The sequence below is a fragment of the Harpegnathos saltator genome, unplaced genomic scaffold, assembly GCF_003227715.2.
Source record: "Harpegnathos saltator strain DR-91 unplaced genomic scaffold, Hsal_v8.6 scaffold10, whole genome shotgun sequence".
In the NCBI taxonomy this organism is placed as follows: Eukaryota; Metazoa; Arthropoda; class Insecta; order Hymenoptera; family Formicidae; genus Harpegnathos; species Harpegnathos saltator.
This window is the reverse complement of record NW_020229873.1, coordinates 1,185,040-1,208,572: the sequence shown is the minus strand read 5'-3', so window position 1 is coordinate 1,208,572 and position 23,533 is coordinate 1,185,040. Positions and strand designations below refer to the sequence as shown.

At 44.6% G+C, this 23,533-nt stretch overlaps 2 protein-coding genes across 2 annotated transcripts; one reads left to right on the top strand and one right to left on the bottom strand.

Annotated features, from left to right (window-relative positions):
- Nucleotides 1-4,433, top strand: LOC105190263 (haloacid dehalogenase-like hydrolase domain-containing 5). The gene is made up of 3 exons (XM_025297498.1): nt 1-255; nt 802-1,616; nt 1,825-4,433. Exons 1-3 carry the CDS (start codon nt 199-201, stop codon nt 2,135-2,137), a joined length of 1,185 nt encoding a protein of 394 aa, XP_025153283.1. The 5' UTR covers nt 1-198; the 3' UTR covers nt 2,138-4,433.
- A 2,588-nt stretch (nt 4,434-7,021) lies between these two features.
- Nucleotides 7,022-16,729, bottom strand: LOC105190180 (uncharacterized). Its single transcript, XM_025297845.1, has 4 exons — nt 16,724-16,729; nt 15,956-16,140; nt 10,686-11,536; nt 7,022-8,642 (listed from the first exon to the last, which is right to left on the bottom strand). Exons 1-4 carry the CDS (start codon nt 16,727-16,729, stop codon nt 8,107-8,109), a joined length of 1,578 nt encoding a protein of 525 aa, XP_025153630.1. The 3' UTR covers nt 7,022-8,106.
- Between the last annotated feature and the right edge of the window lie 6,804 nt (nt 16,730-23,533).

The window sequence follows — 23,533 nt, the reverse complement described above, 5'->3', positions numbered from 1 at the left end:
GTGGCCTCTTACGGCACGTGCCGACAGTAGGATGAAATGTATGCCGCGGCTCCACATAACCTCAAGGCGCGGTATTATGCATAATAGAGCCAAGTCGGGCGGCACGCGAGCGTTTTGAGATCGCGTCAGGATCGCGCGCACGTCGTCGCCTGATCTCTCGCCTAATTGAAAAAATAAGGAACAAAACCAAGAAAACAAATGGCGATCGCAAAGATCTTGCTGCGATTGGACGTCGCCAGATTCACCGGAGTCAGAGTGAGTTCCTAGCAGCGTCTCTCCTTTTTTCTTTCATAATTTCGCAATAATCCCACTATCGATCCGTCATTGCATGCCTTCTTTTATTTATGCAAGTTTTAGACCTTGTTTTTTCTATTATCGATACTTATGATCTCGAAAATGCGTGTCTGTATATGTTGCCACTGTGTGTTATTGTTGTGTGTATTTTACATAATACTTCGAGGGTTTCATAACTTGTATTGTCGCAAGATGCATTATTTTTAGTTTATACATTTTATATGGACGATATATATGCATGTCATTGAACATGTGATACTAAACTATTTAATACAACAAGAATTAGATTAGAATTTTTTTTAATATTTACCAATGCACATCATGTTTAAAGCAAATTTGTTTTTGCAGCTGTCATCGTGTCAATTAACATAATAAAATATATATATTTTATTGCCATAAATTACAAGCTATATTGTCTCTCCCCATGATTTTGAGTCATTAAAGACAGTCGAATGAAATCTGAAGTAAATCCAAAGTGAAGCAAGAAATTATGCTTCATGTTTGCAGCATTTAAGCACAAAGCCGAAATTCGGACTACTTTTCGACATCGACGGGGTGTTAGTGCGCGGCAAGCAGGTATTATCGCCAGTGAGAGAGTCCTTTAAACGGCTTCGAGGAGACAACGGCAAGTTCCGCGTGCCTACTCTGTTCGTCACCAACAGCGGGAATTCCCTCTGCAGTCAGAAAGCAGCCGATCTGTCGGAATGGATCGGCTTCGAGGTCGCAGAGTCGCAGGTCGTATTGGCGCACACACCGTTACAGATGTTCGACTATCTGCACGACAAGCAGGTGCTGATATCAGGCCAAGGTCCGATTACGGAAATCGCCAGAGAACTGGGCTTCAAGAAGACCACTACCGTGGATGAATTGGTGAGGAACTTCCCCTGCTTGGACTATGTGAATGTGAAGAAACGGAATCCGATCTGCGGGCCGATCGACCCGAATTTCCCAAGAATCGAGGGAATAGTGCTGCTGAGCGAACCGATCAATTGGGAGACGCCGTTGCAGCTGATAGTGGATCTCCTAGTTACCAATGGAATGCCCACGGGCCTGCCTTCATCTATTCCTTATCCGCACATTCCAGTGTTGGCGTGCAACATGGATCTGCTATGGGTATCAGAGGCGCCGATTCCTAGATACGGCCACGGCGCGTTCCTCTTGTGTCTCGAGAGCCTATACCGCAAAGTCACGGGCAAGGACATAACGTACTCCGCTCTAGTCGGCAAACCTAGTGAGATTACATATTACCACGCGAATCGCATGCTCGTCAATCACGCCCGAAGCATCGGCATCGAGAACGTCGACACGATTTATGCGATCGGGTGTGTATTCAGTGATATTAACGTACTGAAATAATATAAAAGATGTTGAAGAGATACACAGGGGACGACCCCACAATGTTCATAATTTGAACAGATCTGAATAGAATCTAAAATATCTACTTCTGATGAATTTCTTATTACACTTCTCTTCTTTCTAAATTTACTTTTATTTGTCCTCTATTTTCTATTTCACTTTTGCTCATTACAGCGACAACATCAACACAGACGTGTTCGGCGCGAACTTGTACGACAAGTACTTGTCTCGCTACGAGTCCGGAGAAGGCACCAAGTCGCGCAGCCTCGAGAAGTTACTGGGGAAGAACATGAAGTCCCCCAGCGCAAAGGCCTGCATCAGCATCTTGGTCGAGACCGGCGTGCATCAGCGAGATTCCAAATTCATACCCGATCACAGCCCCAGGGATTTCTTGCCGGTCGAAGATGGCTTGTGTAAGCCAGCGTTCATCGTCAAGGACGTCGGGCAGGCGATCGAGCTCACGTTCAAAGAGGAGAAGTACGAGTGAATTCAAACGTGTAGTAAGATACCTCTAGCCTTGGAGTCTTCACATCCTTACGTCGCTGCAAAGACAGAGAGAAAGAGAACAAGAGCAAAAGTGTGAAAGAGAGAACAAGTGAAGTGACGTGAGTATTATTATAACGAATAATCCCTTAGAGCGCTAGCCATCGCCACAAACGACGTTCCAAAGCGGAGTAACGGGGGAATAGTAGCAGGAGAAAGAGAGGCTATAACGCGTTTGCGAGAAAGCATAATATTTACTTTGCTTCTCTTACTGTGTCTTTTCGACTCCTATGATTAGTTGATTACTTGAAGCGTAAACAAATCGTACGCGTCTTTAGGTGTGACCGACGATCGGCAACAATTAGGACTCAGTACATCGTGAGAAGAAGAAAGAACCAGAAGAAGCGTAACGAAACCTCTCAGAGAGTCGAAGAACACCACGAACTTGCAAGGATTGCGCATTCGCAAGATTCATGTTAATTTATATCGATATATAAGTAGAGCGATTAAAAAAGGGGAAAAAAATATCGTCATGTTACTGTACATATGTGTTGAGGATAAGAAAGCGAGAGAGAGAGAGAGAGAGAGAGAGAGAGAGAGAGAGAAGGCAAGAGTAAAAAGACGATAAATATAAATATACATGTAGATGCGGATTTTTATCATAAACATCAACACGGGCAAACTACCGAGACTCCGTTCGAACGGCGCTTCGACACTATTTTGTAGTGATTTAATGAAGCCAATTTTATTCAGTGACACGGCGCGACCGCGTATCGTCGATCGTCTTTCTAATGAACCGAGAGCAAATAATTCGGCCGCGGCCGAAACGATCCACGAAGCCATGTTTTCTACACAAAAAGTAGCGCGCCATTCGATGCGCTCTGTGTCGAAACGCGCCTCGCTTAGTCAAAAGAGCAATGCAAGAAATATGTCTAGGTGATATGTAAAGTGTGTGCTCGTCTAGTGGATAATTAGGTAGATGTAAAGCTGTCGACAACACGATCGCTCTCCCGTGCGAAGACGCGAACGTGCGACGTCGAGAACGCAATTCATACCCGGTTAGAGACCCGGTGTGGAAGACCGCAATGTGGATTGTGCTCGCGCAGTAGTCAGGTCTAGTCTTGAAATACAACTCGTTGATCGAACACCCTGAATACAAAGCATCGGGATCTCCGTTTCTCTCCTCTTTTTCCGGGTGTTGCTGCGTCGAGCCGCGCGAATCGCGGCGAAATTCGAGTCTCCGCGGGATTTTCTGCATCACGTCGGATTCTCACAGTCCGTTTGGACGGCGACAAGTACAGCGTTCTGTGAATCCTTTGTCGAATTTATTTTTTTTTTAGTTTTATTTCTTTTCCTTTTATTGGAATAATTGAGATATGACGAGCTGATGAATACTGTGTGTGAGTACGAAAGCGTCAAAGAATACCATGACAAAGGATTGACGGAGCCTCGTCTGCCGCCGTCCAGGTGAGAATCAGCCCTTACTCTTCGATCCTCGAGAGGTCTTCGAATGTAAGTAAGACGGACGCGTTCGAATCTCTGTCCTCTTTCTCGTCGGAGGGAAACTTCGAATGTGCAGCGCAGCCGCCAACTTGAGAATCCCAAGAGCGCTTCTTGATCTCGAAGTTCACGAGTTATCACGAGGAGTTGATTTATTATTGTTCACATCTCGCGGTGTGCGACTGGCACTTTACAGCCAGCTTCTTCGACGTTCTCGCGATCGAACGAAGATAAGAAAGAGGGAAGTGAAGTTTACTTTTAAGGAATCATTGGCGCGCACGCTTGGACGCGAAAATCGCGCGCTAACTCGCAGCAGCTGAAAGCGCACATTATACTTCGTTTTCTACTCGCCGCAACTACTCGACACGGCGATTAACGTCGCAACACCGGCGACACACGTCGACGAAGTCGTCTGTCGGGGCGAAGACTGACCATCCTAAGGTAGAACTTAGACGAGCGTCGTGGCTCTCAAGCCGGCTTATGTCGTCCGCTCACGGCGATCACAGCTGCAATAAAATATCACATGCCAATAAAGCTCTGGCCGGCTCAGCCCGCCAAGCAGCAACACCTAGTAGATAGTGAGAGACTGATACACATGCAGACACACATACACACACACACCGATGGCACTTGTTTCACCCACACATAGACGTGTGTGGGAAACGTCGCGTTTTAGCGCGAGGACGAAGCTGATATCCTGCGTGTCGTCTTAACTTGTGTCATACATGTAGAACTCGTCTGAAATGTAGAAGCATCTGCGGACTTTTACGGAGCAAATTAGAATTTATTTTAATAAACCACACGCTCACAATTTTATTTTACCGCCCTCCGCGCTTCACCGCCTTTCCTTTTCTTCGCGATGGGAAATTTCGCGCACGGTCGATGAATCATTTGTGTCTGCGAATTTCACAATTTCTCGCAACAGTTGACAGTTGAAGTAAAATTTTTCTCTATAAAATTTCGATTTCGACTAATTGTCATCTGTGTACGCGAGATTAAAGGATCTCATCGCGATAGGATAGATCGGAATGAGAGGACGAGTGAAAGATCACAGTGAAATCACCGTACGATGCCTCATGAACTGCAATGCATGATTACTTATGCCGAACGAAACACGACGGCTGAGTCTCATGACCCTTGAGTTGAGCCGTCAAATGTTCGATTAAATAATTCGATTGCAATCAGTCTGGGAACGGTTCGGACGTCTGCGCGATGTGTGCCAAATGAGCCGCCGAGCAAGCCGACCGACGCGTCGACCGATCGTTGACGGTAAAATTCGGTCAGAAGCCACGACGGCTAATTTAACGCATTAACACCCCGAATAATTTCCGAGAAATTCCAGCTTCGAGCTTCGTGTTCCCGTAACGTGCAACGAAAACGGCCGAGGAGAGAGAGAGAGAGAGAGAGAGAGAGAGAGAGAGAGAGAGAGAGAGGAGAGAGAAAAGGTTGTGGAAATTGACAGAAATATTAAAATCGCACGTTTTGCGACATGTTTCTTAATTAGAGACCTTAAGGACAATCAAATAGTCTTGTAGAAGAGTTCTCTGCGACTTAGTTAACCTTCTTCTAGATAATTAATTTTAGATCAATTATATAAGGATGCATCTAAAATTAACTTATAGATGAATCTAAGATTAATTTATTTCAATTGATTTATAGATCTGAAAAAAGAAATATATATATATATAAATTTAGTTTTGCAGGTGAATGATATTCTAGAAAATGGATTTTCCTAAAAATTAATTTTCCCAACAGGTTTTCCTGAGATTTAATTAATCTTCCAAGTAATTAAATTTAGATCATTAATATAAAAATACATCCAAAATTAACTTGTAGATGAATCCAAGATTAATTTACTTTAATTAACTTACAGATTTGAAAATAAATTTAATTTTCCAGGTAAAAATGATATTCTAGAAAATTAATTCTCCTTACAGAACCAATACCACGATCGATCGCCAATCTCTCGCTAAGGGTCAAATTACTCGCGCGATGTTCTTTCTTCTAGCGAGCTAATTTGCTCTTGAAACTCGCGTGAACTAGAAATTTCGTCATGCTGAAAAATCTTTTACTTCGCTCAACGTTCCATAAATCGTCACGCGAGCTGCGAGAAGAAAAAGAAATACCTCGAGTCCTCTTCGTTCGGCAACTTTGTTGGCCGAACGAATTAGACGTAGATCGACGCGTGGCCGTTGATGCGCAGCCTACATTTTAAACGTTTTACGCACTCGGGACAAATCTCTTCCAATGTTCCAGATCGAGAAATGCAGCGCGAGAATATCGCGATATATACTGCGCATTCTGCGCGACAGAACTGGCGTATCTGGCGCAACAGGTCACTCATTATGTCGCCGATCTGATTATCGGTGTATTACTTTCTAAACTGTAAACGCACGGCTCATCCTCGGCGGAACGGTGTGTTTAACTTTGCAGACCGTCAATCTCGCCGGTCGGTCTTCTTCGTCGATCTTTCATCGATCCATCATCGATCTCTCCGAGAAAAATCCTCGTCTGTCCTCTCGCTTCGACGTCTGAAAGCAACAAAAACGTAGACGCGGAGTAATTCGCACCGATTCCGGAACTTGGTCATTACCGCCGTAATAATCAACTTCTCTCACGTAAGCCGATCTCGATCGATTTCCTCAGAGTGTCTCACGGAATGTCGTACTACTATATGTATTATATTATGCAATTATGTCGTATATACTACCTACGTTTTCGCAGGTGTATACAAATATTTTTGTGATACGCGCCGCGCTACTAACACGACGCGCGAGTCCGACGATTCCAGCGGACGTTGCCGGATTAGCAATTTAACGGCAAGGTCAATTACGTTAGCCCGAACATATATTAATGAACTCATAAATTAAGCGCGCGCTCAACTACAGGAAGCGTAGGTTGCATCACCGCGGAGATTAAATTTCGAAGCCGGCCGGCGTTTTCGCGCTTCACATCTCTCTCGATTGATTTATTCGTCTACTGAGTGCTTTTCATCCAGACTCCAATTTGTGATTAGCGGGACGTCGCGTTCGCGTCTGAACAGGAGAAAGAAACGACTCAAATTTGTACGCTCCGTGCGATGGCGTTTTCGAATTGTACGCTCCACATATATATTATTTTCCCCTTTCGAATTGGCTCTCGCGAGTTTTGCTAATTAACCGACTCCGACTAAATTGATTTCATACTTCGCTCTCCTCCTCCACATCGCGTGGACCGGTTGGCAACACGCAACACGTGAAAGTTTTCTCACGTCGATTTCATTATCGTGCCCTGAAAAAAAAAATGAAGAAACAGAAAAGTAGTTACTCACGCTCAGTCTAGCGCGCTTTGCTGAATAATGTGGGAATTTCCGCGTATTTTGGCAGGGAGGGAGAGATCAACGAAGGTGCGCTTTCGTTAACGCGAATATATTATTGTGTCTTCGTGGGCGGTGTGATACACCAGCATGTGTGTCACACGTACATGCACGTAGATATTATGTACACAGTGTTTCGATGCAGTGACATGAAGTGACGCCGAAGAGTCACCTCGGTCCATGTCTCGTTCGTACAATTGATTTCCCCTAAATCACACGGCGAGTGTAGTGGAAAAACAGTTTCAGCGATGTCTTTTCTTTCGCCCGCCAATAACGACCGACACCGGTTGTGACAGACAGTGGAGAGACGCCGGCCTTGCGTAACTAATAACACACCGCGGGAATACGCGCGCGTCATCATTCGAGCCCGCTCTGGAAATGATCGCTGGAGCTCGAGCGTGTACGAATACAGCAAACGTCATCGAGCCGTGAATGTGTGAAAAGCGGTCGTTCCGTCCGCACAAAAACGCGAATCCTCTTCACTGAAAATCGTACCGGGAAAAGCGCTAATTTCTCCGATCCACCACTCCAATTGTTCTGCTCTTCTTGCATGTTGTGACTCGTGCGCGATGACTCCCACTGCGACGAGCCAAGTTATCTTTCGCAAAGCTACACGCAAAATACGCAAATTCGTCGCGTCGAATTGACAAATCGGGCTTGTGCGAATTTCGAGTCGATAAATCGGTTCGTATGAATTTTCGAGGATCCGTCACGTCGCAAATTCAACCACTAAGCTTCCGACATTCGATCTTTGAAATGAGAAGGCCGACCACGACGGCTGTCGCGCTTGTTAATTAGACTTATCAAGAGAATTTTACCTGTACGTGATTTTTAACGACCACGTCTCCGTCGCTTCGGATCTTTTCTATCTCGACGATAACTCGAACTTGCTAGGAACATGGCGAAGTTCGCACTCTCGTCGAGTATTTCCCCGCGATCGCGGTCGTCTTTGATCCTTGCACTTCGTATTAATAGACGCGATCTTTATATACTAAAGTAGAGTAAGTAAATCCCTCCTCTCCTCTCTCTCTCTTTCTCCCTCTGTTTCTCCTCTCTGCGAACTCCTCGGTAGGTAGATTACTCGTCCGGGTCGGTCTGTAACGTCCTCCTCGCAGGCTTCAGCAGTTGTCTTTCGTCGAGGCGTCCCTGTTACTCCCATAACACATCATGGCCCGCTGCATCCTCTCCAGGTACTCCTGGAGAGCGTTCTCCTGATCCAGGTCGCGTGCATCTGCCCTCGCGATCGACCGCTTCTGCACGAGGGCGGACAGCATGAGCGTCACCACCGGCAGGGTCATGCCCAAGAGGAAAGTCGGCGTCATGATGTTCTTCAGGCCGTGCTTGGTGAAGCCGCGGTAGAGCTCCGCCCATATGCCTTCGTCCTGCTCCTCCTTGTGCTTGCCGAGCTTGCCATACAGATACGGCCGGACTTTGCCGGTCGCGGCGATGTAGTTGTAGTAGTGCGGGTCGTAGGACTGCGCGTACAGCTGGGAATAATAGACGTCCTTCGAGGGTGGCGGATAGTCGGAGTCGGGGAACCAAGCGCCGGCATTCTCGTAGGGTACCGGCGAGTTGGCGACCATGTTCGTTGGTCCTCGGAAACCCGGTGGTTTCGTGTAGATCACCTCCACCGGCCCGTGACCTTTGAAGGGCACTGGGGAGAAACCAAGAAAGGATCAAGCACGTCGTTAGAATTTTGGGTAAATATTTACCTATGGGGACCACCTCCCGATCTAAAAAATTTTAGTACTGCTGACGAGGAGCTAGCAAAATGAAGCAAACCAAAAAATCAGTATGAGGCATAGAAATATTTCAATAATAAATTATATAGGTCCTATAATATTTATTAATTTACATTTTAAGTTATAGGATATATAGATATTATTTGAAATGATAGATACAGATATTATTTGAAAAAAAGCATCTAATCTTTCATCAAAATCATCAAAACAATTTAGATGTTACTTGCACGAAAACTCGTCAAATACTGTCTCATTCAGTCTTGAGTAGTTTTGTGTGTACAAAGGACAACAACACCAGACACGAAAGTAAAATAAAGATAACATATGTTCAGCGGAAGACGCAATATGAAAAGACAAACTCTACATATAGCATCAGAGAATCATATTTTATTTTCAAAATTTCTTTCATTAATAATTTTTTAATAAACAGTGACCGCCAGCTAAAACTTTCACAGCATTACTCAGAGTGATGATTTAGATACAATTAAAATTTTTGAGATCGGGAGGTGGTCCCCATAGATAAATATTTATCGAATTTCGAGACATTCGTAGAATAAACGTGACAGATCAATCAACTGATCGGTCAAAGCTCGAAGGACACCTCATGTCGCAAATATAGGACTTTCGCAATCGAGGGTCACGATTTACGTCTTGCCTCGGCTCTTTCTCATTGGCTTTTTTCGTCTTCAATTGATTGTATATCTGAGAGTCTTGATAAATGACAATGTCCATTCGGTCGGGTTTATACAAGGCAAATGAGCATCTCGATGTCTGCTCGGCTAATCGGAGGCAGGAGAGGAGAGAAAAATGAAAAGATCGCGACTGAGGTGTCATATGAGTCGCCGTTTGTTTCGAAAAAAAAAATATTCGCCGAGAGTAGAATTTGCAGCACAACAGGCAGTCTCCGTGGCATGACTAAGTGATGTGTCGACGTGTCGCGAGGATATTTACAACGGTAATCCCCGTAGAGGTAAGCGCGCATTTAGGCGTGATTATGCAGATTCGCCATGCCAGACATGACTTATAGAGTCGGGAATTAATAAATCGGCGAGAACATGAAAAAACCATCGACGGAGAGCAGAATTTAGCCGTGACGGTCCTCCGCGTATAAAAGAGTATTCGACATGTCCTTTGTACTGTCGAGTTTATTAAATATCACGCACCTCTCCGCTGGATAAACGCCCACGAAGTTTAGACGACGCGGCTCTTCTTCGAGGCATCATTGACGGTTGTGCAATCGCGAAAATAAGAAAGTTTCTCACAAATAGCTTCGACAACGTCCTCGTGAATGTATTATTCAGTTGAAATAATCGCGCTCCACGGTGGTTGCGTTACATAATGTAGCAATGGTCGAAAATAATCGATAGTTACTTAAATAAATTTCAGGATAATTAAGCGTCGCGTTCCAGCTATTTCGCCATTCCAGATATATAAAATAGTTTGCATAATTCATGAGTCACATCCGAGAATCCGCGATCAAGTGGTCGTTTTCTTTCTCCCGTTAGCAAAACATCGATTGGTCAGAAAACGGTTTTCTAGACAAGAAAGGCAGTCTCGAGCGACATCCTTCTCGCCACGAAGAACCGCTGCTGCTCAAACACGAAGACTCGATAACACAGGCTTATATCCATAGACTGAGCATTCCACAAAAGACTGCAACGACCACATCTGGGAAAGATGGCCTACGCCACAGGCATTCGATCTTTGCCTAGCTTGACTCCTGTTGGAAAGAGCTAGACGAAGGCAACATATTTGCGAACAGTGGAAGGAGGATGTAGTTGTCTCTCATCTCGTCTTCAAATCTCTCATAAGAAGACGCAGTCTACGTGTGAAAGGCTGTGCTATAAACAATCGTCAAAACTCGCGACTCACAGACAGACGGACGTCCCACTTTAAAAACAAAATCGTCACTCCAGTCTGCCTCGTGTTCAAGGTTGCTTCTTCTGCTCCCTCACCTGCGACAGGTCCTTTGTAAAACATCGGCGCGACCCTGGCCTGCGCGAGAACGCCCGGCTTCGCGCGTATCCTCTTCATCCTCTGCCGCCACATCATCGGGTCGTTCCTCACCGGAATGTCAGGCGCGACAGGCACCGGATGCAGCATCGTCGCCGGGCTTAGGATACCTGCGGAGGCCCTAATCACCGGTTGCACCACTGCCTGGGTAACCGGTTGCGCCGCGTAGCCGAAATTCTGATTGACTGACTGCGGCGTCAGCTGAACCTGAATCGTTTGGCCTGCCTGGGGCAACAACGACTGCTGTGGTTGCTCCGCTTGCAAGGACGGTCGCTCATGATGTTCCACTCGATGGATGACCGGTTGAGTGTCGATCCGCTCCAGTCTCTTGTCCTGATCGGTCAAGATAATGCCGGAGGAGCGAGGTTGGGCCTCTGGCGATTGTTGACTGCGCAGGAAGTGGTCGAGCGACACGCGGGACTCCTCGGGTGTCTTGGAATTCAAGAAGGTGTTGAGCGCGACCTCCGCCGGGTCGATTAGTGCATTCTGATCGCCGGAGACTTGCAACTGCCGCGCGGACACGTCCTGCGAGCGATGATTTTGAACGGAGAACAGATCGTCGATGATCTCAGATGGTTGCCGAGTATTTTCAGACTCGAAGATGGGGTAGAGTTTCTGCGGGCGCAACGATATCGCGGAGTTCGAAACTCTTTCCTTGCTGCTCCTCTCGGATAGGCTGCTCTCCTCGGCGGTGTAATCGGTGTACTCGGTGAGCGGGTTTCCCTCGAAGTTCAGTTGGCCGTGCGCCAAGCCGACCACGAAGACAAGAAGACTCACGAGTCTGATCATGATTCTGCGGGAAGGAGAGAAGACTTTTTATGTGGTATTTCTTAAGAGGACTTTATATTATCTCTCATCTGATTTTATATTTCCTAATTTATATTTCCTAATTTCGTGGTCGGTGGTTGACTGTGTTGAAATAAGAAGAAAAAGAAGAAAAGAGAAAAAACTGAAGAAACTGAACTGAACTGAAGAAAGAAACATTGCGATCGTTGCCAACAGAGAGACATCGCGCGATCAATTCGTAAGATGACATTTCATGTGCAAAGACGTCGCGTCACCTCGATGAAATTTACTTTCTCTCACTCTTTGATGATGAACCTTCTAATTGCTGATCTATTACCTGACCTTCGCTTTTACAGGATAACCGAAGAGCAATGTGAGTCAAGTTAATTGCGCGAAATTGATCCCGGTCGATCGAATTATAATCGCATGTTATATAAGCTAATGCATATGACTATACACATGGATAATTTCACGCGGCGAGTCGACAGTCTCCGCGTCTTCCGCGATGCAAATCGCAGCCAGGATCTCCCGCTATTTCAGCGGAACCGACGCGTGTGATCCTGCACGTGTCGCAACGGAGAGACGGAGGAGGCAGGCGTTCTCGCGTTAGCGCGCAATCACGATTGTCTGGATACTCGCGTTTCTACACGAGCAACAAAGTTGCTCTCGATGTAATTGGAACGGCACGGCAGAGCGTCTCGGGGTTACCTCGCTGAGAGGTTTTCCGCCTCTTCCCGCCGCGAGTCGCGATTCCCGACGTTCGTTGTCGGACAACGATCGGACAGATTTATCGAGGCCTATAAACGGGTATATTATAAATACGACGCACGTCTTCGTCGCGCGATCACGCCTCGACGCGTCGTAACACACTTTCTTCGGTCAAGGTGAAGTCCGACTGCAAACTCGCGCCAACGGTATCGGTGACTCGCCGATGTTAATTAATGGCATTCATTATTAGTGCGGCTTAATTAATCCGACCCGTGCCGCAACTTCCGACAAAAGTTCCTCCGGCAGCCACGCTACTTTTATCAGATCGCCTCGACTTCAATCGCCAAATATACGGTAAAAAAATGTACACGAATTGTGTAGGTGTACGTTTCCGTTAGCTAGCATCATCGGCCAGATATTTCATTCATTATACATGATTGTTCTGTGCGTGGATCAGCGAGACGCTGCAGTATATGAATTACAATAACTTTGCTCCGTTAACGTTCCCTCGCACATCCTGTCTGCATCTCCCGTAATTTCCTAACATAAAAATAAAGAGCGTCCGCGCAGGAAACGATCGCTGAGGTCGAAGGAAGCTCCATCGAATTGACACTTCCTGCCTTTCGTGTGGGCGAGCGATTTCTAAAATCGCGAAGCTTAGGTCAAGAGAGGTCAACGCGACGCCAGCCCGCCGCCGCGCATCGAAAGTATTCGTGTACTGAAACGCGACCCCGAAATGCCGAGGAAAAGCGATCCCGATAGCAAGAGAGAGAGAGAGAGAGAGAGAAAGAGAGTGACGAGCGGCGCACCGTGGTTCGAGTATGCCGGCCACGTGTTTGTATTTGGTCCACCTGGAGAAAAGTGCGCGAGGAAGCGCCGAGCAGGAGCGTCGCACGGAGCACGGTGTGTTGCTGAAGAAGGACCGGCGATGCGCACGAAAGCGCCTACGGTCGAGCTGCTGCATCATTTTGGAAAGCGCGTTTGTTCGGTGCTTTTACGCTCGACGAACGAGTGCTTCGTATTTAACGAGGAAGCAGCCGGAGATCTCTTTTCTGCGGCTCGACAGTTTTCTCCTCGTTCGATTTCTCTAATTCTCACGAGCAGCGCGCGGCTGCATCGCAGCTTATTTATCCGGCGCATCTGTTCGATGATGTATCTATATAAGCAGGATATTCTCGGGAAGAAGGAGGATCTGACCCGATAACGGACGAGTCAGACGACTCCTTGGTCGAAGGCAGTAGTATGATCTAAGAGCGCTCGCGCGCATTCGCGCGCGGCTGAAGTGATAAGAACGTAATACGGAGAGAATTGAAACGTTGGATATATATAATATGCGCGTACGCGAAAAGGACGGCTCGAATAGAACGCAGGTCGATGATGACGAAGGCAGTCGTGCCTAGTAACGGTAAAATAATGGAGTCCCAGCGGATCGAAAATCCCAACTATCCAGTTTGTCGAGTCTGTTACCGTCTGTCCCGCTGTGTTACGCATGCAGGCAAAATGCGCCAATTAAAAACCGTCGCTCGTATGCTGGAATTATTCGCTAAATGGGTCAATTTATCGTGCGAGCATGCTCGAGCAAGTCTCCGGCAGCTTTACGACTGCTCTCGTTCACAGTTCCACTAACTGTCCACCTCGCGATGCGTCTACACGAGAAAATCGACAGGAATTACAGGAGGACTCGGTCCTGTCAGAGTCCTCGCTCCTAGTATCGATAGTCGTTGCTTGGAACTTGTGTCAGGTAAAATACTCAGATTTGAATTCAGGCTCAGATTAATAGTATTAATTTTTCAGCTTGCAAATGTAACGTCGCATGCGTCTGTTCTCCTCGTCGATTTCTTCTCCTCCTTCGTTAATAAGTTAAAGATAGACTTCCACAGGCGGGCATGGTCATATCAAATTCAAATAAAATGATTGAATCTAATTATAAATGTTGGGGTCTGAGCACCTCGTGCGGGGCAACTTTCAAGTGACAACCGTTAGTAAGAATTTTAAACGTCCGTGTTGAGAAATTTATATCTCAGCCTGACTTCAAGTCTGAATATTTTACCTGACAAGTTCCAAGCAACGACTATTAATACTAAGAGCGAGGACTTTGACAGGATCGAGTTAATTCTTCTCGATTTTCAGACGATCGACGGCCGACGGTCAACTTGACTACATTTTCGCTCGAGGTAGGTTTTTTTTCGCGTCAACTCCGACACCGTCTATTTCAGGAATACTCATCATCCGGTACTTCAAGCGGCGTTTACACGGATAATAGAGAGGAAGTATAATCTTTCTCGGCAGTGCTCATTTGCAAATATATTTCCTACACTGGTCCTTCCCTTCCTGACCTTATGGTCATTCATGCATTTCAATTTGCATTCTATTGGCTGTTTTCGCAACTTTCTAAAACCGTTAATTCGTTAAGAATTCAGCATTCGGAACTTTGTGGTCGATTCACTGCCCGAATCTCGCTGCAGATGTACGGCCCCGCATTTGCGAAACATCTCGCGTTTGTGTCGCTTTGATCCAGCCTACTTTGGGAATCCAATTCACATCAATAAGTCGTTTTCGTACACTGAGAAAAAACTGTATTAAAATTAAACAAATATTTGTTCGAATACGACTGTGAATACATTTATTCAAATTAAGCGACTAATTTCTAAAATGAAATACAGAGGTTCTCTGAATGTAAACTTTTCTTTTGATTTTTATAAAATAATTGCTTAATTTAAGTAAATGTATTCACAGTCGTATTCGAACAAATATTTGTTTAATTTTAATACAATTTTTTCTCAATGCAGATATATCGGCTTATCGTGCAGATTCGATATTGTTATACTTCCGCCGGAGCTACATGAGAAAGTCATTACATATAAAAGTCTAAAATTATCCCAAGTATTCTTTTTCCTCGAATAATACATCTCCCTTGTAGAACTTTCGATGCTGAACACTGACACCTATTCACTTTCGTCCATTATCCGTTCCATTACCTTGACTTATTCAACGAAACTACTTTCAATCTGAAACCGAGAACACACGTTCGAAAATCCCATTTTGCTCGCGCACTGTCCGATATTCCGATTGATCGCCGTCATTTGGAGTCATTTGGACTAATTAATCGAAGATTAGATCGCAAGAACTTGAACTCCGACGCACCGTCGAAAATCAACTCGAGGATCTCCAGGGTTACAATCGCGAAGGGAATCGATCATCGTCGTTTTCAATGAAACGAGAAAGTTACTATGCATCTCCTGAACGGGAAGAAAGACACTTCTTCATGAAGAGGAAGAAAGATTTGGCGAGTTTTTCGGAAGGAAACTTGCCAAACACATAGCAATGTGCATAGCAAATCCTTCTTGCACATTTCCCACAAGGTCTCTTTTCGAGGAAGTGTCTTTCTTCCGCTTCTACGCGCAAAAGCGTGCGCGAACTGCAAAGAGAAAACATTTTAACAGAAGGAGAGTCTTCTCATACAGTCAAATTTAACTTGAGATATAATTTCGAAACTGGTCATCGACTTGTCAATCGGATATGAAGGACCACGCCTATGGAAGTCTATCTTTACTTATTAACTTATTAACGGAGGAGAAGAAGAAATCGGCGAGGATCAGAAAAGAAGATCAGAAAAGCCGCAGCCATCAGCACTTCGGCACCGATGATGAGAATCAAGAATTCTACGTCATCCACTTCATCATCGGCATTCAAAGTATCTCTTAACTCCAGCTGTCACCTGAGGATCAATTCGCCTGGCTGGCTGGCGCGCAACTTACACCGGTGATCTCTCCGAGTCGACGACAACGCGAGCCACGTCGATCGATCAGCTCGCTGAGCGAGATCGATGAATCTTAATCCGAAGCACTCGGCACTAGCTGGCACTTGGACGAAAGAACGAACGAAGGAAGAACCTTCGCGTTTCTACACCGCGACGACGACACGCGAGAAGACGACGAGTTCCATCGGCCGGTGCGGCACCAGGAACACTGAGATCGGCACCGACCACGAGAAAGGCATTCACTCCGCCGTGAACTCCCTACCTTGACACCTTCACGGCATCGGCCATCGCCAGCTTATCTTGTAAATTACCCAGCTACCTGGCCATTCGTCCGAACTCGCCGCTTGTTCGTCTGTTCCACGAAAAACCGGATCGACGAGAACAAGAACGAGAGGAGGAAAAAAGATATCGCCGGGCAACATTCGGCAACAATCTCACCTGACCGAGCGACCGAACGATCCGCCGAAGGCCAACCGGTCGATCCGGTGGTTTCCGGAAAAGGAGAAGCGAGGAAAAGCACGTGAGAATCCGTGAAGGTGAGATGCCCTGCGGGTTCTGAATATGCTGATGATGTACGGACTCGAAGGTTACACGTTATGATGTTCCTCGTCCGTTATCCCGGATTTCGCACGAGAACGGACTAGAAGAGAATGCGGTGAGCACTGTTTCAAGGTTCTCGAGGTCCGTATTGAGATGTCTCGCTATGATAAAGTAATGTTGACTTACGATCATGTTGTCATTGGTCTAAGAAATTTTATGGAAGATTCTCCCATCTCGGAGATTAATCGCCATCATTACACCCAATCACACTCTATAACCACCCACCAGGATGTGTAATAAATCTTCTCAGGGAACTCGGGAAATAGCCTGGAAGACTTCGCTTTCGAAGTCCATTACATTATTATTGAAGTATGTCATTACTTCGCCATCGGAATTAATTATCTCGTCACCACGTCGGGCCCTTTACATCATCGCCGCATCAAGTATCCAGTACGGGGTTGGCATCGACACGACTTACAAATAAGACTCAGTTATTTTCGCGCAATGTTCCCTGGCAGTGTTTCTCGAGCAGATTGCTGCCCACGGCTACAATTGTCCGAGTCGATCAAGCATGACCGGTATATCGTCAGGTTTCGGGCCGATCTCTGCTCCTTCGCCTGCCGCAGGAAACGAAGGTGCCTCCAGCTCCAGCAGGAGCCAGACCAGCGAGATAGTATGTCGTAAGATCCGGCCAAGTCGGAGGTACACGAAGCAGGCTGTTGTCTCGCGCGGACGATTCTCACCGGCGCAGACGGATTGTTTGCCGAAGGTCGCCAGCCGGATAACGGTCTTCGGCGGCTAAAGACCTACTTAGGGGCGCGGAGGAGCGCGAGGTCGATTCGTGTCTTTTCGATCCCCCAAGTCGGAAGCGGCGATTTGTTTAGCCTCCATCGAGCGAACGGGGACAGACGCGAATCATGATTGTTTGACGTCTCCCGCCGGTCTCTCTCGGCGACGCGCATCTCTTCGTCGCATCGGGATGACTACGTTTAAACGGTGACTTAAACTAGTTTATAGCAACATGAGCGACCTGCATGAACAGTATAAAACCGACAATGTGACAATTTCTGATGTTGCAAGTGTTGCTGGTGTTGCTGGTTATGTGTGTCTCGTATAAACAATTTTATTGCGAATATACCGCACACACACACACTCGGATCGAAAGATAAAGTTTCTTGCCACCTAAACTCAGCTCTAAGAATATTTCTCCCAATCGAAACGCTCATTGCCGCGTTAATTTAAGCGATCCTTTTCCCCGGGCACTGTACGACATTATTAATTACTACGTATATCGAAAATTGTCAAAGAAATTTTATACTGGTCGTGTAAACGCAGACTAAAATTTAACGCAAAATTTTAAATTTTATTTTAATTTTATTTTTCTAAATTCTAAAATTTAACGCAAAATTTTGAATTTTATTTTAATTCTTTTTTTTTTATTTTAAAATTTGACGCAAAATTTAAAATTTTATTTTTTTTGTTTTAAAATTCAACGCAAAATGTTATGTTTTAACATTAACGCAGTATAAAATTGCTGGTGTCCATAACGGACGTTACTAAAGCAGTTTTAGACCACCGTGTTAACTCGATCCCAATTTCTCGACGTCGACGAAGCAGACCTTGCCGGGTCTGGATTCAGAGAGGACGTATCTCGAAGAGACCTCTGCGCGCTTGAACACAGAGGAGATTCAGAGCTCACGTGATTAGCCATGGCCGCGACGACATTGTATACCATCTTTTGGCGAGGTGAGTGCAGTTTAGAATCAGCGACGGTTATGGCTGAGCATTGAATTAATGTACGGTTACGTATACCGAGATTCATTGTCTCGCTGTGAAAAACGCGAATCTGGGAACGGTCGCAAGGCGCACGTTGCACGCGGATGCGAGCACGGAGTTGCCAATTACACGAAAATAGTGGGTCCAATTTTCATCGGGGCAGGAGCGCCGCTGAATCGCACGCAGAAGGAGGGGGCCACTCGTTAAAAATAATACAGTGGAGCAACCACTATGTCGCTACGCCGCTAAATCTTCGAATCGAACTCCCGTAGTCGCGACTTTTGCACCTGCCGCGTCAGCGTCGCTCGTTCATCTTCGTACGTCACACGCATACACGTTTTTATCGAAGATAAAGAGCTTTGTTTCGTGGCGGGAGTATCTGTACGACGAAGGGGGAGACCTTTGCTCTCTTTGTCCCGAGATAATTTCATTCTTGCGCTCCCTCACGCGCACAAGCGTGTGCCACATACTGGATAAGCGATTCACCGAGTTATCTATAGGGTTATTTTCAGCCAGCACTCTTCGCTCGCTACGTTAAACGACAACGATAATGCGCTTCTCGTGCATACATTTTCTTTTTTCGCCGACGGGCTCGCGTCGCGCTACGTTTCGTTGGGATCGCTCGCCGATAAGGTGCAATTCAGGATGATGATCCATCGCGGGGATTCAGGGCGTGCAGCCAGCCATCTTGTGAGCCAGTTCGATAATGTCGAAAGGCAGCACAAACAAAACGCCCGGAATTACCGTTCGCTAATCGCGCATCGATGCTCACGCGACCGTTTGATTGTCGAATCGCCGAACGAACGAACGAACGAACGAACGAACGAACGAACGAACGAACGAACGAACAAACGAACGAACGAACGAACGAACGAGCGAACGCATGAGCGTCGTGTCATGAACACCCAAAAGAAAAGTAATTTCAGAACAAGCGGAGTCATCTAAATTTTAGAGGATTTTATTCTTATATATGGCCTCAAGAGGATTTCTCTAAGATTAAGAGGAAAATATTATAAACACATTATTCTTAAAGTTAGAGGGATTATATGTTATATGTATAATGCAAATCTTATTGATTTTAATATAAATTTCCTCTTATACACAAATTATTTAATCTTTTTTCTGAGAGGATTATTATTTATTCTTACTGGTTATATTAATTAATTAGAAAAAATTATTACAATGTATAGTGAAAAGGAATATAATATATATATAGATGTACTTCTAGCTCCAGTTCTACAATTAGTAGGCACGAATGAAATAAGATCATTGTAACGAATAAATTTCCAATTTCAGTTTTGTTATCGACTTCATAGCTGTAAAGATGTTCATCATAACCGATTATATATGGTTATTTTTTCGTTCATGTCTGGAGGTAGAGAATGACTGAACAAAAGAAGCCGACATTCAAATCAACATATTCCTCTTCATATAAGAGGAAAATTAATTGATGTAAGAGGGAATCTTTGATCTTGAAATAAAAGGAAAACAGTTAGAATAATATCTAATGAATTTTAGATGAATGGTTCACTTTAATCGCTTTTTAGAAAGGAATTCTTTTTCTACAAAAGGCTTCGCTTAGAATATAAGACTATGGGAAAAATTACTTTACAAATAGAATACCTTTTTTTGGGTGAAGATCGGGTAGACTTTGACTGTCATTAGCATCGCATTTAGTTGTATAACGCGCTCGTTCGATTTCGAAACCAACATTGATATTACGAGCGATATTACGTAGCGTGGGAAAAAGATAGCATTGGCGGATAAGCGACTGAAATGAGATAAAACTTCGCGCGTAAGAAGTGCCGTCTTTTCGTTAACGCTTCGAGTTGAAAAGTCACGTTTGATAACAGACGAGGGGGGACGTGCGTATATCATCATGTTATGCAGCGTTGAAAGTTTAATTGTTGTAAGTATATAATCGTATAAGTTATCACGTCGATGGACAAAGTCTTTGAGATCATGACCCTGCACGTGATCATCGGCAAGTCATGAACGTCGTCATCATTCTTCTATAAATATTTATACTTTGTCCTCGACAAAGTAGAAGAAATTTTGACATATACGACAATAATTTGATCGCGATCCTGCGTAATTGCACATAGTAAATGTTATCTTATCTTCCTCTCTCTCAAAGTGAAGTATGCCACTGAAAAATTCAGTGATATATCTAGCACTGACAATCAGTGCATAATCGCTGATTGACAGTGAGTTTCACTGATTCACTTTGAGAGAGCTGTTTCATACATCTTTCATTGTCACTTCTTGTGGTATCACCGATTACGTGTATTTAGAGTTAATTATGGAAGGGCTGATAGAAGTGAGATAGTAGTAACGGTAGAAATGACGACACAATCAATCCTAAGTACACACAATCGGAGCTGAATTTCAACAAACTTCATCCTGACGGGCAAATATCTTTCTAACGAACTAAACTCTCGTTTCATTGAAATTCAATAGACACAATTAGAGACAACTAAACGCCCGTACGAGTCCGATGAGCCTGCAACAAGTCGAAACTGAACTCTAAAACGAATACACTAGTAATTCTAACTGACATAGAACTGAACTCCTATCTTATCAGAATTCGAACTTTGATGTGGAGATCAAATGAGATCATGAATTTACACACAATTAAGGAAGAGAGAATTGTCCATGATAAATATTTACTCATACTCCGCTTGTGTTAATCAGCCTTGCACGGCGTGTCCGTCGTGATAACACAATTTCGAGCGTATGATTTTCGTCTGACTCGTTTGCATGAAAGCGTGAGACGCGTTTCCATTGTTTGGGAGAAACAGATCTCCCGGCGTGCGTGGGAGTATCGTCAATGATTAATAGCCGCTGCATCACTACGTAATTGCGAGCACGTCGGTGCATTCGCACGCGAGCGGCTTGTCTCGCGAGTGCAACCGGGCTATTACGCAACCGTCGGTACGAATGCGGCTTCCGACTTAGTCCGAGTGCGCGAGGACATCAGCGAACATCTGAACGGAGTCACCGATAATCATTTCGAATGACGAAGACGTTGAGTCAAACGACGGGAAAATAGGGCATTAATGTGAAGATTGATTAATGAGACCTATTGCTTCTTGTGCGAAAGTAATGTTTAATGATAAAAAACAAAAAGTCCGACAGTCATGCCTTGACAATTTTATCATTTTTGTACTCACATTTACTAAAATAATAGTGCTTACTATTAAACGTTACTTCCGTACGAGAAGCAGCATTTAGTTCTTATTAACCTATTTTTATATCAATGTATATTTTGATCTCAGAGTCTTTTTGTTCTACTTGACAAAGAAAAGAAACATCGGAGATAGGGCGAGATTCCTTCCCATTGGCTCAACTTCTTCACGCTTCTCGCTTTGCGTATTGGAATGCAATTTTAATAACGATGCAACAATACTCCGTGCTTCAGTTTGTCATGTTTACAAACGCGTCTCGGGTTATCGCATATATATATACATATATATATATATATATATGACACAATTTTCTATTATGGAAATCACACCACACCACAAAATCGAGATGTAACATCGCTTGCAAACAACAATGTATACGTGGCTCGATTTTGCATCATCGTTGTCGTCGTCTTTATCCTTGCGTGCACTCGCAAACGTGCACTTCTTCAGACAAATTGCAAATCACAGTTTAAGGAGCCAGATGGAAGAGCGTAACAAACAATTACGACTGTCAATCTGCATATCATAAACAATCGCGTAGCATGTCACGTGCCGTCGCGCCAGGTGCGCGTGCACCCAAATACAACAACAGAAACAATATTTTACATGCGTATGCTTCGTCGCGTTTTTCATCATCTACTTGTCACCGCACAGAAGAAATAAACGATGCAATGTACGAGATAAGAAAGGTATCTCGCATAAGTCGAATATCTTTCAAGATTCAGCCACGATCGCAATTTTTTCCCGAGACATCACTTGCAACAACGCAATGTTCTTTTCCGAAACGTCTCTAACAAGGAACATTCGCGAAGTCTGTGTCTCCGATTTCGACGAAACTTGACGTATTTGTAGAGTAACCAAAAATAAAAGACCAATATGTTTTTTTTATCGGCAATGGCTCAGGTTTAAGGGATGAAACTGTCTCTCAAAGTCTCATCCCCTTTATGCTTTATGCTAGCTGCAATAATTATCGAGATAGCACAGAGGATGAAACTTTGAGGGGTAGTTTCACCCCTTAAACCTAAGTCCATTGTCGATAAAAAAAATATGGCTCTCTTATTTTTGGCTAGAAATATGCCAAGTCTCGTCGAAATCGGAGACACACGCACTTCGCGGATGTTCCTTGCAAGTGTCGAAATAACGCGTGCAAATCCAGCTAGAGTCCAGAATTTCGACAACAGAATGTCAAGCGAGAAATTTCTCAAGTCTGCGTTTCGCTGTGCGCCTGTTTCGACTTCGCTCGACACAAGTTCGTGTCAAGCGAGTCGATTAGCCATGGCTGTCCATGCGAACTGAAATGACTCGACTCCATTTCATTCTCTCTTTCTCTCTCTCTCTCTCTCTCTCTCTCTCTCTCTCTCTCTCGTTACACATGCACGCGTGCTTACAGTGCTTGCGTGTTCTCGATTACGTCGGTGTGTCGTGTTTATTGCAACATTGACAAATTGAAATGCGCTTTCGCACTTAAGGGAGCTCCCTGGCGACGCACAGTGGGGCCAGATAACATTCTTTGGTTCAAAATTCTCTAGAGATCTGAATTTCCAACCGATCATCGACACCAATGGATGAGGTTGATCCTGAATAAATTCCGAAGAGATCTGTCTTGCCAAAATTAAAAAAAATTTTTTTTCTCGAATTACTAGCCCCAAAGGAGGAAAAATTATCGTTAAACGCGAGAAACTTATGAAATACTCATTATTCGACACTTATTTCTATCTAATAGCATATTCAGCGGATTGAAATTATGAAATCGATCAACAAACACCTCGAGATTTATCGATCTTGAACCAGAAACCCATTAACCCAAAACTCATATGCCCAAAATACAAAAACATCAAATATAGACCCGTTAAGCACAAAACCGAGGGATTTTTATCCTTAATTCTTTCTTAATGTGGGCTGAAATGATGAGCTTTGAAATTCTGAGTTTTCTAAAAGGTGATTGTAAGTTCTGAGGTCTCGCATTTAGAATCCATAGACTCGAACCCAAGACACTGTACTTTAAACGATAAACTTTTCAGACGAACCCTAA

Coding starts and splice junctions, on each gene's coding strand:
- LOC105190263 (XM_025297498.1), top strand. CDS start 199: ATGGCGATCGCAAAGATCTTGCTGCGATTGGACGTCGCCAGATTCACC. Junction 256..801: donor CCAGATTCACCGGAGTCAGA/GTGAGTTCCTAG, acceptor TCATGTTTGCAG/CATTTAAGCACAAAGCCGAA. Junction 1,617..1,824: donor GACACGATTTATGCGATCGG/GTGTGTATTCAG, acceptor TGCTCATTACAG/CGACAACATCAACACAGACG.
- LOC105190180 (XM_025297845.1), bottom strand. Junction 11,537..15,955: donor CCAGGCGAATTGATCCTCAG/GTGACAGCTGGA, acceptor TCCTTCCCGCAG/AATCATGATCAGACTCGTGA. Junction 8,643..10,685: donor TTACAAAGGACCTGTCGCAG/GTGAGGGAGCAG, acceptor GTTTCTCCCCAG/TGCCCTTCAAAGGTCACGGG.